The sequence below is a fragment of the Salvelinus namaycush genome, chromosome 13 (genome assembly GCF_016432855.1).
Source record: "Salvelinus namaycush isolate Seneca chromosome 13, SaNama_1.0, whole genome shotgun sequence".
Taxonomy (NCBI): Eukaryota; Metazoa; Chordata; class Actinopteri; order Salmoniformes; family Salmonidae; genus Salvelinus; species Salvelinus namaycush.
Window position 1 is genome coordinate 21,319,622 of NC_052319.1, and position 12,347 is coordinate 21,331,968.

Genomic DNA, 12,347 nt, shown 5'->3' on the forward strand with positions numbered 1-12,347 from the left:
TAGGGTTGTGAGGGCGTTCTTTGTATGAGCTGGCAGCTTTTCTATCAGCTGTGATGCAGATGTCAAAGGGTCAGATAACGCTAGCTGTTGTGGCCGGGGTTCCCGCACTGGGTTTGAGGTGAGACTTTGCTTAGTTGTTGCATTAGCAAGACCAACAAAAAAAGACAATGTGCAATCAGTAAGAATAGAGAATAATATAGAAATTGCAAATCATGTCAACTGTGTTAGAATAAGAAATAATACAACTAAGCTTGTAGATAGCATTGTGTCGAGGGACAGTTTTATTCACACAATCTTAATTCAACAGACAACCTCGTTTTATCACCATCTCTGCTGTATAGACAATAGACTTAGTTCTCTGTGCTCTAAGGTAATTAGTGAACCAGACCCACACCTGGGTGTGTTAACCAGGGTTAGGTCAGCTGATCCAGTGATCCATCAGAGTCTGGTCAGGTAGCTGATTAACCAGACAGACCATCAGTCTTACAGAGACCCTCGCTCCTCTCTGGTCCCCAAAGCTACAGCATGCTAACGGTATGCTAACATACCAGTCATCAGTCTCACAGAGACGGCACGCTAATGCTAACATCTAGGCAGTGGTGGAAAAAGTACCCAGTTATACTTGAGTAAAAGTAAAGTAAAGATACCTTAAAATGGCTCAAGTAAAAGTGAGTCACCCAGTAAAATCCTACTTGAGTAAAAGTAAAAAAGTATTTGGTTTTAAATTTACTTAAGTATCAAAAGTAAATGTAATTGCTAAAATTTACTTAAGTATTTAAAGTAAAAGTATAAATAATTTGGAATTCGGCACGATTTTCTTTTATTATTTTACGGAGAGCCAGGGGCACACTCCAACATAATCTACAAACAAAGTATTTGTGTTTAGTGACCCAGCCAGATCAGATGCAGTAGGGATGACCAGGGTTTTTCTCTTTAAGTGCGTGAATTAGACCATTTTCCTCTCCTGCAAAGCATTCAAAATGTAACGAGAACTTTTGGGTGTCAGGGAAAATATATGGAGTAGAAAGTACATTATTTTATTTTGGAATGTGGTGGAGTAAAAGTAAAATTAGTCAAAAATATAAATAGTAAAGTACAGATACCCCAAAAAACTACTTAAGTAATACTTTAGTCTTTTTACTTAAGTACTTTACACCACTGCATCTAGGTTCAAAAGAATTCTTAACAGCTTCTACCCCCAAGCCATAAGACTGCTGAACAGCTAATCAAATGGCTACCCGTACTATTTGCATTGACCTGCACTTTTTTTTAACGCTGCTGCTATTCACTGTTTATTATCTATGCGTAGTCACTTTACCCCTACCTATCTGTACATACTGCCTCAATTACCTCGACTAACCTGTACCCCCACACATTGACTCTGTACCGGTACCCTCTGTATATATACCCTCATTATTGATATTTTATTGATACTTTTTTTAACTTTAGTTTATTTTGTAAATATTTTCCTAACTCTTATTTTTCTTAACTGCATTGTTGGTTAATGGCTTGTAAGTAAGCATTTCACGGTAAGGTCTACACCTGTTGTATTCAGCGTATGTGACAAAGACGATTTGATTTGAACATCACAGGCCAGTGAAGCCACACGGTTGCCCCCCTCAAGCTCTTCTTTCTCTAAATGCCCAGCATAATGTAGTCCGCTCCCAGCTGGGTGATGCATGGCGGTCATTAGACCCTGATCCCCAAGACACGTCTGCCCATCGCGGATATCTGCATTTCCCTTCCAGCCATTGCCCCCCTTTCCCCCACACTACCATAACATACAGGCCCTACTGTTATAACTTACTATATGGCAAAGAGAGGTGAGGTCCTAGTCTTATTACAGTGCCCTAAAGACAATTAAGAGCACCAGAGGACCAGTGCCCCTCCCTACCTCAGCTCAGGTATAGGTGATGCATCATACTGACTGGTGGTCAAAGAGCAGTCAGATTTGGGGTTGGCTGAAACTGAGTTTCTTAGGAGTGATTGGTTGGATTAGGCCTGTTGTTGAACGGAGACGGGTGATGGCAGAGAAAAGCCAGCTGGAGAGAGAGAGAGAGAGAGAGAAAGGGAGAGAGAGAGAGTGCGTGTGTGTGTTGTGAGAGTGTTGACTGTTAAGGCCCATCATGCAGGCTGTGTTTAGGGCCAGTTGCCATGGGCACCCCAAGATGTGTCCGATCTTCATCGGGCGTTGTGTAGCCGTGTCCTGAGTTCGTTTCCTGTACACAACTCTCTCTCTCTTTCTCTTTCTCTTACACACACACCCACACACACACACATTGTCTAACATTTACAATGGTGCTTCTCACACAAAGTTTCCCTGCCTGATATGATTTAATGAACACCTTCCAAGAATCTGAAGTGGAATAATGAGTCCTCTCTATAAAAAAACATTTTCAAAGAACATTCTCCCATCCTCCCTACATAGTCTCCCTTCAGCCCCCTCAATCTTACTGTTTAACACGGCATATGGATGCCCTAGCCAAGCTGTAACTGTCACCAAATGGACAATGTACCGTTTGAGACGTCAACGTCTTCAAATAAATAATTTAAATCAACCACTTCCCTGAGTCAACAGAGCTGGAACTGAAAACAATGTTACTTTTCCATACTGTATGTTTATTTGAATATTAAAGTGAATTTCCTCTGCCTCTTAGCAGCCAGTCACTGACTTCAAACTTCAAATCACTCAAAGAAAATAAACACAGGTTCTCTGATAGACATTCGTTCTTCATATCACATGTTGCTATGGAGCCAGGCCCTGACCTAATTTACTTACCTTTAACCCCAAATCCCCTATCAATAAAACATGTATCATTTTACCATCTGCCCCTGAGGGAGGGGTGTGAAGAGAAGAGCACACACACACAGTCTCTCTCTCTCGCACGCACACACACTTAATACTTCCTTTCAGAGGTGGTATGGTTGTTTCGTGCTCTGCTGTAAGCCCGTAATCCTTCTGTCGCCATGGTGAGCCCATGCCTCAGGAGGAGTCAGCACCGCAGACTAAACCTTGGGCTGTGAACTTTAAACTGGTCTTGGATCAGTCTTAATACATTGGCCTATTAACCTGTTGTGTGTGTTGAATTGGACTAGGATCTGACTAACCACACAGGCTTATTAACCTGGCTGGTTCATGCTGTGTGTGTGTGTAATAATAGTCATAGGTCAGTCTAAATACACAATAGGAACAGTTTAACCTCTCAAATGGGGCTAAACTGTTGTGGTTGAATGGATGTGCAGTACTATTGACGTCTAAAAAAAGGCTTCTCTCCCTGTATTTCTCCTCAGCTTGGCGTTAACAAATTGCACGCTAGCTACCGAAATCTTTCCTCCAGCCACCGGTAGCCTTACGCCGGTCAGACTGTTGCTTTGCTTCCCATGGTGCAGTGCAGCACAGGCCAAGACGGGACGGGGCCGTTCGTTCGTTGTGTGTAGAAGTTGGCATGGTGCTGTGTAGTTAGGACCCCAGCCAACTTATTCTGCTGGAATTTCCTGTCTGAATGGAACCCCCTCCTACTCCTCTCCTTCTTTCCCTCCTACCCTAGCCCCCTCCTCTCCTCCTTCCTCTCTTCCCCTAGCTCCCTCCCTCTCTCATACCCCTCTCCCCTAGCGTCCTCCCTCATTTTCTCAGAGAGCGAGACAGAAAAGCTGTTTTAATTACCCTGTCCAGGCTAGGTCTCTCTCTCTCTCGATATTATTATCACTAAGTACTTCCTTAGTGGATGACCCCCTGTGCGTTCCAAATGGCACCCTATTCCTTATATATAGTGCACTACTTTTGACCAAAGCCCTATGGGTCCTAGGTCAAAAACCGTGCACCATATAGAGACTCGGGTGCCATTTGGGATGCAGACCCTCTTCACTTCAATGTAGAGCCCTGATCTGATCCTTGCTACTGCTGGCTGTGTCTGGACATGAAAAGTGAATGTTTTCCCTTTGCTCTGAGCATCACAGACAAAAAACACACACCAGTGCCCTTTGTTAATAACACATGTCTCTGTCTTTAGGGTGAGATCACACCCGACCACAACAAGAATAAAGGTTGTTGTCTGGATGTTTGACACATCTAAGAACATTATTATGGGGGATGGAATCCAATAATATTTTTAAAGACATTTAAGCAAATGTAATGATGAGGGAACATCTACAGGTGTTGAGAGCACACAGATATGTAAATGAACACAAACAAAGTTAACACAGTTTAAGAAGCATGTTCCCATGAGGTGGGTGGATCAACTCCACTAAGTGATCCACAGAGATGAAAGTAACTGCCTTGAAGTGACAATGAGCTGCTTTACGGACACTAACTAGAATCTGATGAGAACATCCTGGCTGTAACTTAACCTTTCTGCACTGGAGGCTCACATTTACATTTTACATTTGAGTCATTTAGCGGACGCTCTTATCCAGAGCGACTCACAGTTAGTGCATTCATCTTAAGACCGCTAGGTGGGACAACAACAAATCAAATACATTTTTATTTGTCACAGGTGTAGACCTTACCATGAAATGCTTACTTACAAGCCCTTAACCAACAATGCAGTTAAGAAAAATAAGAGTTAAGAAAATATTTACTAAATCAACTAAAGTTAAAAAAAGTAACCATAAAATAACAATAATGAGGTTATATATACAAGGGGTACCGGTACCGAGTCAATGTGTGGGGGTACAGGTTAGTCGAGGTCATTTGTACATGTAGGTAGGGGTAAAGTGACTATGCATAGATAATAAACAGTTAGTAACAGCAGTGTAAAAACCAAGGGTGTGTCAATGTAAATAGTCCTGGTGGCCATTTGATTAACTGTTCAGCAGTCTTTTGGCTTGGGGATAGAAGCTGTTAAGGAGCTTTTTGGACGTAGACTTGGCGCTCCGCTTGCTGTGCGGTATCAGAGAAAAGTCTATGACTTGGGTGACTGGAGTCTTTGACCATTTTTTGAGCCTTCCTCATAGTAAGGTGGGGGTTGAGGGGGGTGCTGTGGGATTATTTCAGATACTCTTTGAAGAGGTATGGTTTCAGGTGTTTTCGGAAGATGGGCAGGGACTCTACTGGCCTAGCTTCAGAAGGAAATAGAATCCCTTCTATCCATTCAAGTAGTTCTATGTCTATGATTACATGCAGTTTTGTATAGTCTACACTACTGTAGAGTCTACAGAGAGCAAAGTGAGACGGTGTGTTCTAGACACTTTCAGCATTGTCTTGCCAGAGGAGAGTGAGAGTGTCAGGGTACAAAAGTGTGTGAGGGGAGGCTGGGGCAGTGTGTCCCTACATTGCTGCTCACCCAGGGGGACAGCTGGCAGTCCAGTGCCTGTGGACCCTACCCTGTACCATGTACCCAACCCCTGTACCTGCACCTGCCTCTTGTTGTCCCTGTGGCCCAAGAAACAATGCAGCTGTCTGGGTGATGGAACAGGCCTACTCAGTCTATCCCCCTAGATCAGAACAGCTCCTCTCTCTCTGGGGCTCCTTCCTTTGTCTAATAAGAGGAAGTTGTTCCTATTTTCTTGTTTTCAAGTTAGGGTATGCCAACTCCAGTAGACTCTGAGTACCACTGACCTACTTGACCCAGACCCATTCCATATCACTCCATCCTCTTCAACAGCCCACTCTCCCTGCCTCGCATCCAGAATTGTTGGGAGCCAGGAGACATGTTTGGATAAACGCTGGAACTTCTCCCCACAATCATCTCCCCATTAAGTTTTTACAGGGTGGCTTTTTGTTGCTTCTAACGTACAAGTTGACTTGTGTCTGAATGTGTCTTCTCTTTCATATAAAGGGAAGAGAGAGGCTCGTTGGCAGACGTCCAAAGTAGAACAGGGTTTCCCAAACAAGGTCGTCGTCCCCCCCCCCCCCCCCCCCCCCCGGGTGCAAATGAAGTTTTCTGTGTAGTGCTAGGGCAAAAACCAAAACGGGCACCCAGGGGGGGCCCTAGGACCCGGTGTAGAACGTTACAGAGACTGAGGTCCTGTAACGTGGAGGGTGAGGATGTTCAATTACACTGACTTGATGCCATGATGAACACTGTTTTGTTTCAGTTGTGCTACTTGACAAGCTGTCAATGATGAAAACAAAGAACATATACAGTACCTTCTCTTCTTCATGATTAATGCCACAACGCTTGTAAACAATTCCATGCAAGTCAACCATTTCTAACAACAATCACAGTTGTTGGGACAGTGCATACCTGAAACCATGCATTTGTATGTCACAATAACCCACAAATTAGGTTACGGTACAACAGGCAATCATGAGAACAATAGGCTCAATCGCGACTAAGTACCAGTAATGTCTTGCTTTGTGTTTGCAGTTCCCAAAGAAAAACATTCAAAACATTCTTGTTTGGCCTCCAGGCAGACAGAGTCGAGTTACAGTGGCATGTTTTCTCAGCCATGGCTTCAGGAGCCTCCATGAGTCTTTGTGCAGTAATGAAGCTAAGTACATATCAAACAGGAGGCTGCCAAGGAAGGAGCCATCATGCTCAGAGAAGAAAGTTGAAGAAAGTTTCCTGTCTTGTCTTCAAACACCACTGCTCAGAGGCAAAGCACTGCGGTGGGCTTAGCCTCAGTCCATATAGCTTTAGTCCTTTTCCTCTCAGGTGGGACATGAGGCCACAACAATCTCTGTCGTTTGCCTAGGTTTGTGCTCTGTTCGTGGGCTAAGCTTTGTAGTGTGGTGCCTGTCCATCAAAGTGACAGGGGGCTCTGCTGGGCTTAAGTGGCTTTAGTGATGACCCAGGAATGCTGACTCTTGCAGGTAGAACTTCCCCTTGAAATCATGCACACACACCCTCATTGCCTGCTTCCACATCCCCCTATCTCCTTCATCACCCTATCCCACACAGGAGATAATGATCTGTGCCACCTAACCTCTGACCCCTATAGTCTCTGCTCCCCAGGTCATCTCTGACTCACTGGAGCGCATGATGCTGCACAAAGAATCTTAATACAGAGATCCCAGAGACCAACCAGCCAACCCAAGAGAGCTGGCCTGGCCTCCTCCTTCTCCTCACTGCAATGCACACACACTAGCCTGGATCCAGTTATAAAAACATATGCTTTCACTTACTCCCATTTGTGGAGTAGAATCAGGGCAATTGTTGGGGTGGCATGTGCTGCTGAATATCCACGCTTTGATTTTATTCAGCATACATTTAAAAGGGGAGGATGTTAAAGGAGGAGAAACTGAACTGGTTACAACTTAGAAAGTGTTCATAAAGACAGCTAGAGAAGGGGCTAAAGAGGGTCTAAATAGGCTCAGACTCAGATGTAATCATCACACTAATTAATGAATGTCTGTTGTTTTTAACAAGACGTCCCATTAGCTATGAACCTTTTTATGGCAGGAAATTGTTGATTTGTGCATTTTTCTAGTCTTTCACATAAACACACTCATCGTGAAATAACTGTGTGTTTCATCCCTTTTACACATAGAGCGCTATTAAGAGACACAGTACCCGGGGCGAACGATCCAGACCAGACTGATTGTAATTTAACGTTTCAATTACTGGTATTATTGGAACAGTAAAAAGGTACAGTTACACCCCATGCTGTGGAGGTATGGGGCAGGAGTACATCATCCTCAGCTAGCTAGCTTGGTGAAATGCCTGCTGCTTCTCTTTTATGACTCATTCCAGCTCAGGACAGCAAGTAAGTGCTCTCTCTCCTCTTACATGAACCACTACTAGTGTGTAGGGTAATAATGGTTTAGCTGCTGCCTGTGAGGTGAGCATCTCCAGTATAGCAGGGAGGTTTTCATCTCAATGCTGTTGTTCCTTGTTTATGTCCAGACTGTAGGACTCCTTCACATGGGCACCTCTACACGCACACACACACACTTACACACACACACCAAGTTCAAAGGGATGGATCGCAGCAGGTCTTTGTCATCTCTCATGTTTGAGATGTAGAAGGATTCCTCAGGACCACTCTTTATTTAGTCATTCTTCTTCATGTGTGATAGTGCCAATATTTGACACAAAACTGCTCAGCCAGCCCTCTGAAGTGGTTATGTTTGCTGCATTATAGCTTTTTACCCTTTAAAATATTTCACTGGAAAGGCTTTATTGAAGTGGATTTTCTCTCTCGCTCTCTCTCTCGCTCTCTCAAATTCAAAAATTCAAGCTGCTTTATTGGCATGAAAAACATTGTGTCAATATTGCCAAGCAACAATATACATTGTAATAAAATTATAAACAATTACAAATAATAATATAAAATGGCAGTAAATAATAATACAAAATTAAATACAAAAATAATAACAATAAAAGGGTAACAGTCAATAGTAGAATGTAATGTAATAAATATAAAAATATAAATATGGAAAATGAAACTATAACTAACTTATAACTAAATAACGGTCATCTTCACCATTACATCAGTACTACAACTACTATCATCATTACCACTACTTCTACCACCACCATCACTAAACTGCTATCATTACCATTACCAACCATACCACTACTATTTGGAATGATAAACAACAATAATAATAGTAATAACAATAACAGTAATAACAATAATAGTAATAATAAGTAAGTTACTGCTTACTATGCAGATGTTATTATTCAGTGTCCCTCAGGCTATGGCAGGCAAATACATATTTGGCTGCAAGAGGAGCCATTGCTCCTTCGCCCATGAGTATTTTTAGTTTTTCCTCTGGGTTTAATAAGTTCAAATTTGGAATAAATGTAGTAATTTCTGTGAATAATGAATCTCTTGGTGAGGAATATTTATCACAGTAAAGGAGAAAGTGCATCTCTGTCTCTACCTCCCCTGTTGTGCAGTGACCACATACACGCTCCTCTTTGGGTAGCCATGTCTTTTTATGTCTGCCGGTTTCTATTGCCAATCGGTGGTCACTCAGCCTGTACTTGGTAAGGATCTGTCTCTGCTTCGTATCTCTGACAGAGTAGAGATAATCAGCCAATTCATATTCTCTGTTTAGGGTCAGATAGCAATTTAGTCGGCTTTGGGATTTTGTTTCGTTTTTTCCAATGTTGTATATATGAGTCCTTTGATTGGTTCATGATTTTGTTTATTGGAATTATTTATTTTGAAGCAGTGCTGGTGTCAGCTTGGTTGGTTAGGTCCAACACCAGCTGACTGAGAGGGCTCGTTTCTGGGCTCAGCTCTTGGGTTTGAAGTGCTTTAAATTGCAGACTTGAATTTGGACTTGAATTTAGATGTAGCTGAAATTTTAATGATCTTTTCTGTATTTTCATTATTACTGGAAAGCGGCCCAATTCTGCCCTACATGCATTAGTTGGTGTATTTCTCTGGACTTGTAGGATTTTCCGACAGAATTCTGCATGTAGAGCTTCAATTGGATTGCCATAATTTGTCCCACATTTTAAAGTCCAGTTTATTGAGTGGCCCCCAAACCTCACTTCCGTAAAGAGCTATTGGTAGGATTACACTGTCAAATATTTTGGTCCAAATTCTAATTGGGATGTTGATTTTGAATAATTTCAATTTTATTGCATACAATGCTCTGCGGGCTTTTTCTTTGAGTGCATTTACTGCCATATTAAAGTTTCCCGATGCAGATATGGTCAGACCAAGGTAGGTGTAATTTTTAGTGTGTTCAATTATGGTGTTGTTCAGGGTGAATTTATATTTGTATTTCTGACATCAGTATTTTGGGGGGGAAATCATGATTTTCGTTTTTTGGAAATTTACTGCCAGGGCCCAATTATGGCAATATTGCTCTAGAATATTAATGTTCTGTTGAAGACCTTCTTTGGTTGGTGATAGAAGTACCAAGTCATCAGCATATAGCAGGTATTTCAACTCTGTGTCAAATAGTGTGAGTCCTGGCGCTGGAGAATGGTCCAACATGTCTGCTAATTCATTGATATAAATGTTGAAAAGATTTGGACTCAAACTGCAGCCTTGTCTCACACCTCAACATTGTGAAAAGAATTCTGTTCTTTGGTTTTTGATTTTTATTGCACACTTGTTTTCTGTGTACATACATTTTATTAAGTCATACACCTTACCACCAAGCCCACTTTGGAGAATTTTGTAGAATAGCCCTTCGTGCCAAATAGAATCAAATGCTTTTTTTAAAGTCAATATAGCAAGCAAAGATTTTGCCCTCTTTTTTTGGTGGACTTGAGCTTTGCATTTAGTTCTTGTTGGGTTATTGGGTAATCTAATGGATTTTGGTTGTTTTTAATGACTGATTCAAGGATGTTCAATTTTTCTTTAATTTCTAATTGGTTCTGTTGTAAGTCTTTTTGTGGGATGTTTTTGTATAGATTATCAAAATAAGTTTTCCAAATTCCTACATCTTGTATGGCTAATTCTTGTGGCTTTGTTGTGCTTAAATTGTTCCACATGTCCCAGAACTGATTTTGGTCAATTGCGTTTTCAATTTCATCAAGTGTCTTGTTGGTATAATTCAATTTCTTGCGTTTGTTTATACTGTTTCAGAGTTTCAAAGTATTCATATCGTAGCTCTGGGTTGTTTTGCTGCTTATGTTTTTTGTTTGACATTTGTCTTAGGTGTTTTACATTTCTCTCTCTCTCTCTTTCTTCCCCCCTCCCTGTACAGGTCCTCACCATCTCTTCCCCACGTTTCACACACCGATCCCAATCGATATGCGTCACCACGAGGGGAGGTATCATTACGAGCCACATCCCCTCCACGCCATGCATGGGTAAGTAAGACTAATGTACTCATTAATTCATAAAGTGGTGGTTTGAATTTAAGTTCAGATTTGCACCAGTTGTGTTGCACAGGAGGGCAGAATGTGAGTGTTTATGGCCAAGGCATCTAGCTCAGTGGTGCCCAAACTCTTTATAGTCCCGTACCCATTCAACCTCCAGCTGCGTACCCCCTCTAGCACCAGGGTCAGCACACTCTCAAATGTTGTTTTCTTTTGCCATCATTGTACGCCTGCCACACACACACTATACGATACATTTATTAAACATAAGAATGAGTGTGAGTTTTTGTCACAACCCGGCTCGTGGGAAGTGACAAAGAGCTCTTATAGGACCAGGGCACAAATAAAATATAATAATAATAAATAACTTTGCTCTTTATTTAACCATCTTACATATAAAACCTTTTGTTAATTGAAAATTGTGACTAACTCACCACAGATTAATGAGAAGGGTGTGCTTGAAAGGATGCACATAACTCTGCAATTTTGGGTTGTATTGGAGAGAGTCTCAGTCTTAAATCATTTTCCACACACAGTCTGTGCCTGTATTTAGTTTTCATGCTAGTGAGGGCCGAGAATCCACTCTCACATAGGTATGTGGTTGCAAAGGGCATCAGTCTCTTAACAGCGTGATTTGTCAAGGCAGGATACTCTGAGCTCAGCCCAATCCAGAAATCAGGAAGTGGCTTCTGATTCATTTAAATTTTCACGGAACCATTGTTGCAATTTCGATGAGGCTCTCTTATTCAGATATCGGTAAATGGACTGGAGGCAGGACATGAAGGGATAACGAAACCAGTTGTTTGCGTCATCCTTTTCGGGAAAGTACCTGCGTATTTGCGCATCCAACTCACTCAGGTGCTTCGCTATATCACATTTAACATTGTCCGTAAGCTTGAGTTCATTTGCACCCAAAAAATCATACAATGATGGGAAGACCTGTGTGTTGTCCTTGTTAATGCAGACAGAGAAGAGCTCCAACTTCTTAATCATAACCTCAATTTTGTCCTGCACATTGAATATAGTTGCGGAGAGTCCCTTTAAACCTAGATTCAGATCATTCAGGCGAGAAAAAACATCACCCAGATAGGCCAGTCGTGTGAGAAACTAGTCATCATGCAAGCGATCAGACAAGTGAAAATTATGGTCAGTAAAGAAAACTTTAAGCTCGTCTCTCATTAAAAAAAACGTGTCAATACTTTGCCCCTTGATAACCAGCAAACTTCTGTATGTTGTAAAAGCGTTACATGGCCGCTGCCAATATCATTGCATAGTGCAGAAAATACATTTGAGTTCAAGGGCCTTGCTTTAACAAAGTTAACCATTTTCACTGTAGTGTCCAAAATGTCTTTCAAGCTGTCATGCATTCCCTTGGCAGCAAGAGCCTCTCGGTGGATGTGGCAGTGTACCCAAGTGGCGTTCGGAGCAACTGCTTGCACGTGCGTTACCACTCCACTATGTCATGGCTTTTGCACTATCAGTACAGATACCAACATGAGCAACAGCTAAAAGCACTGTTTGAAAATGTTAAGGAAAAAATGAATTTGGCGTATCCCCGATGGCATTGCATACCCCAGTTTGGGAATACCTGATCTAGCTAAATTGTTGGGCACTGGCTTCTGTTTCAGTTTGTTAAACCTTATCTTTAATTAAATGAATGTTTTCTGGAGTGTG

General features: G+C 41.9%; 1 protein-coding gene across 1 annotated transcript in view; it reads left to right on the forward strand.

Moving 5' to 3' along the window:
• Positions 1-12,347, forward strand: part of gli2a (GLI family zinc finger 2a) — a 93,093-nt gene that overhangs the window by 38,507 nt on the left and 42,239 nt on the right. Inside the window, exon 3 of the mRNA XM_039006900.1 lies at positions 10,559-10,664. Within this exon, the coding sequence (XP_038862828.1) occupies positions 10,559-10,664 (106 nt within the window). The remainder of the gene's footprint in view (positions 1-10,558; positions 10,665-12,347) is intronic.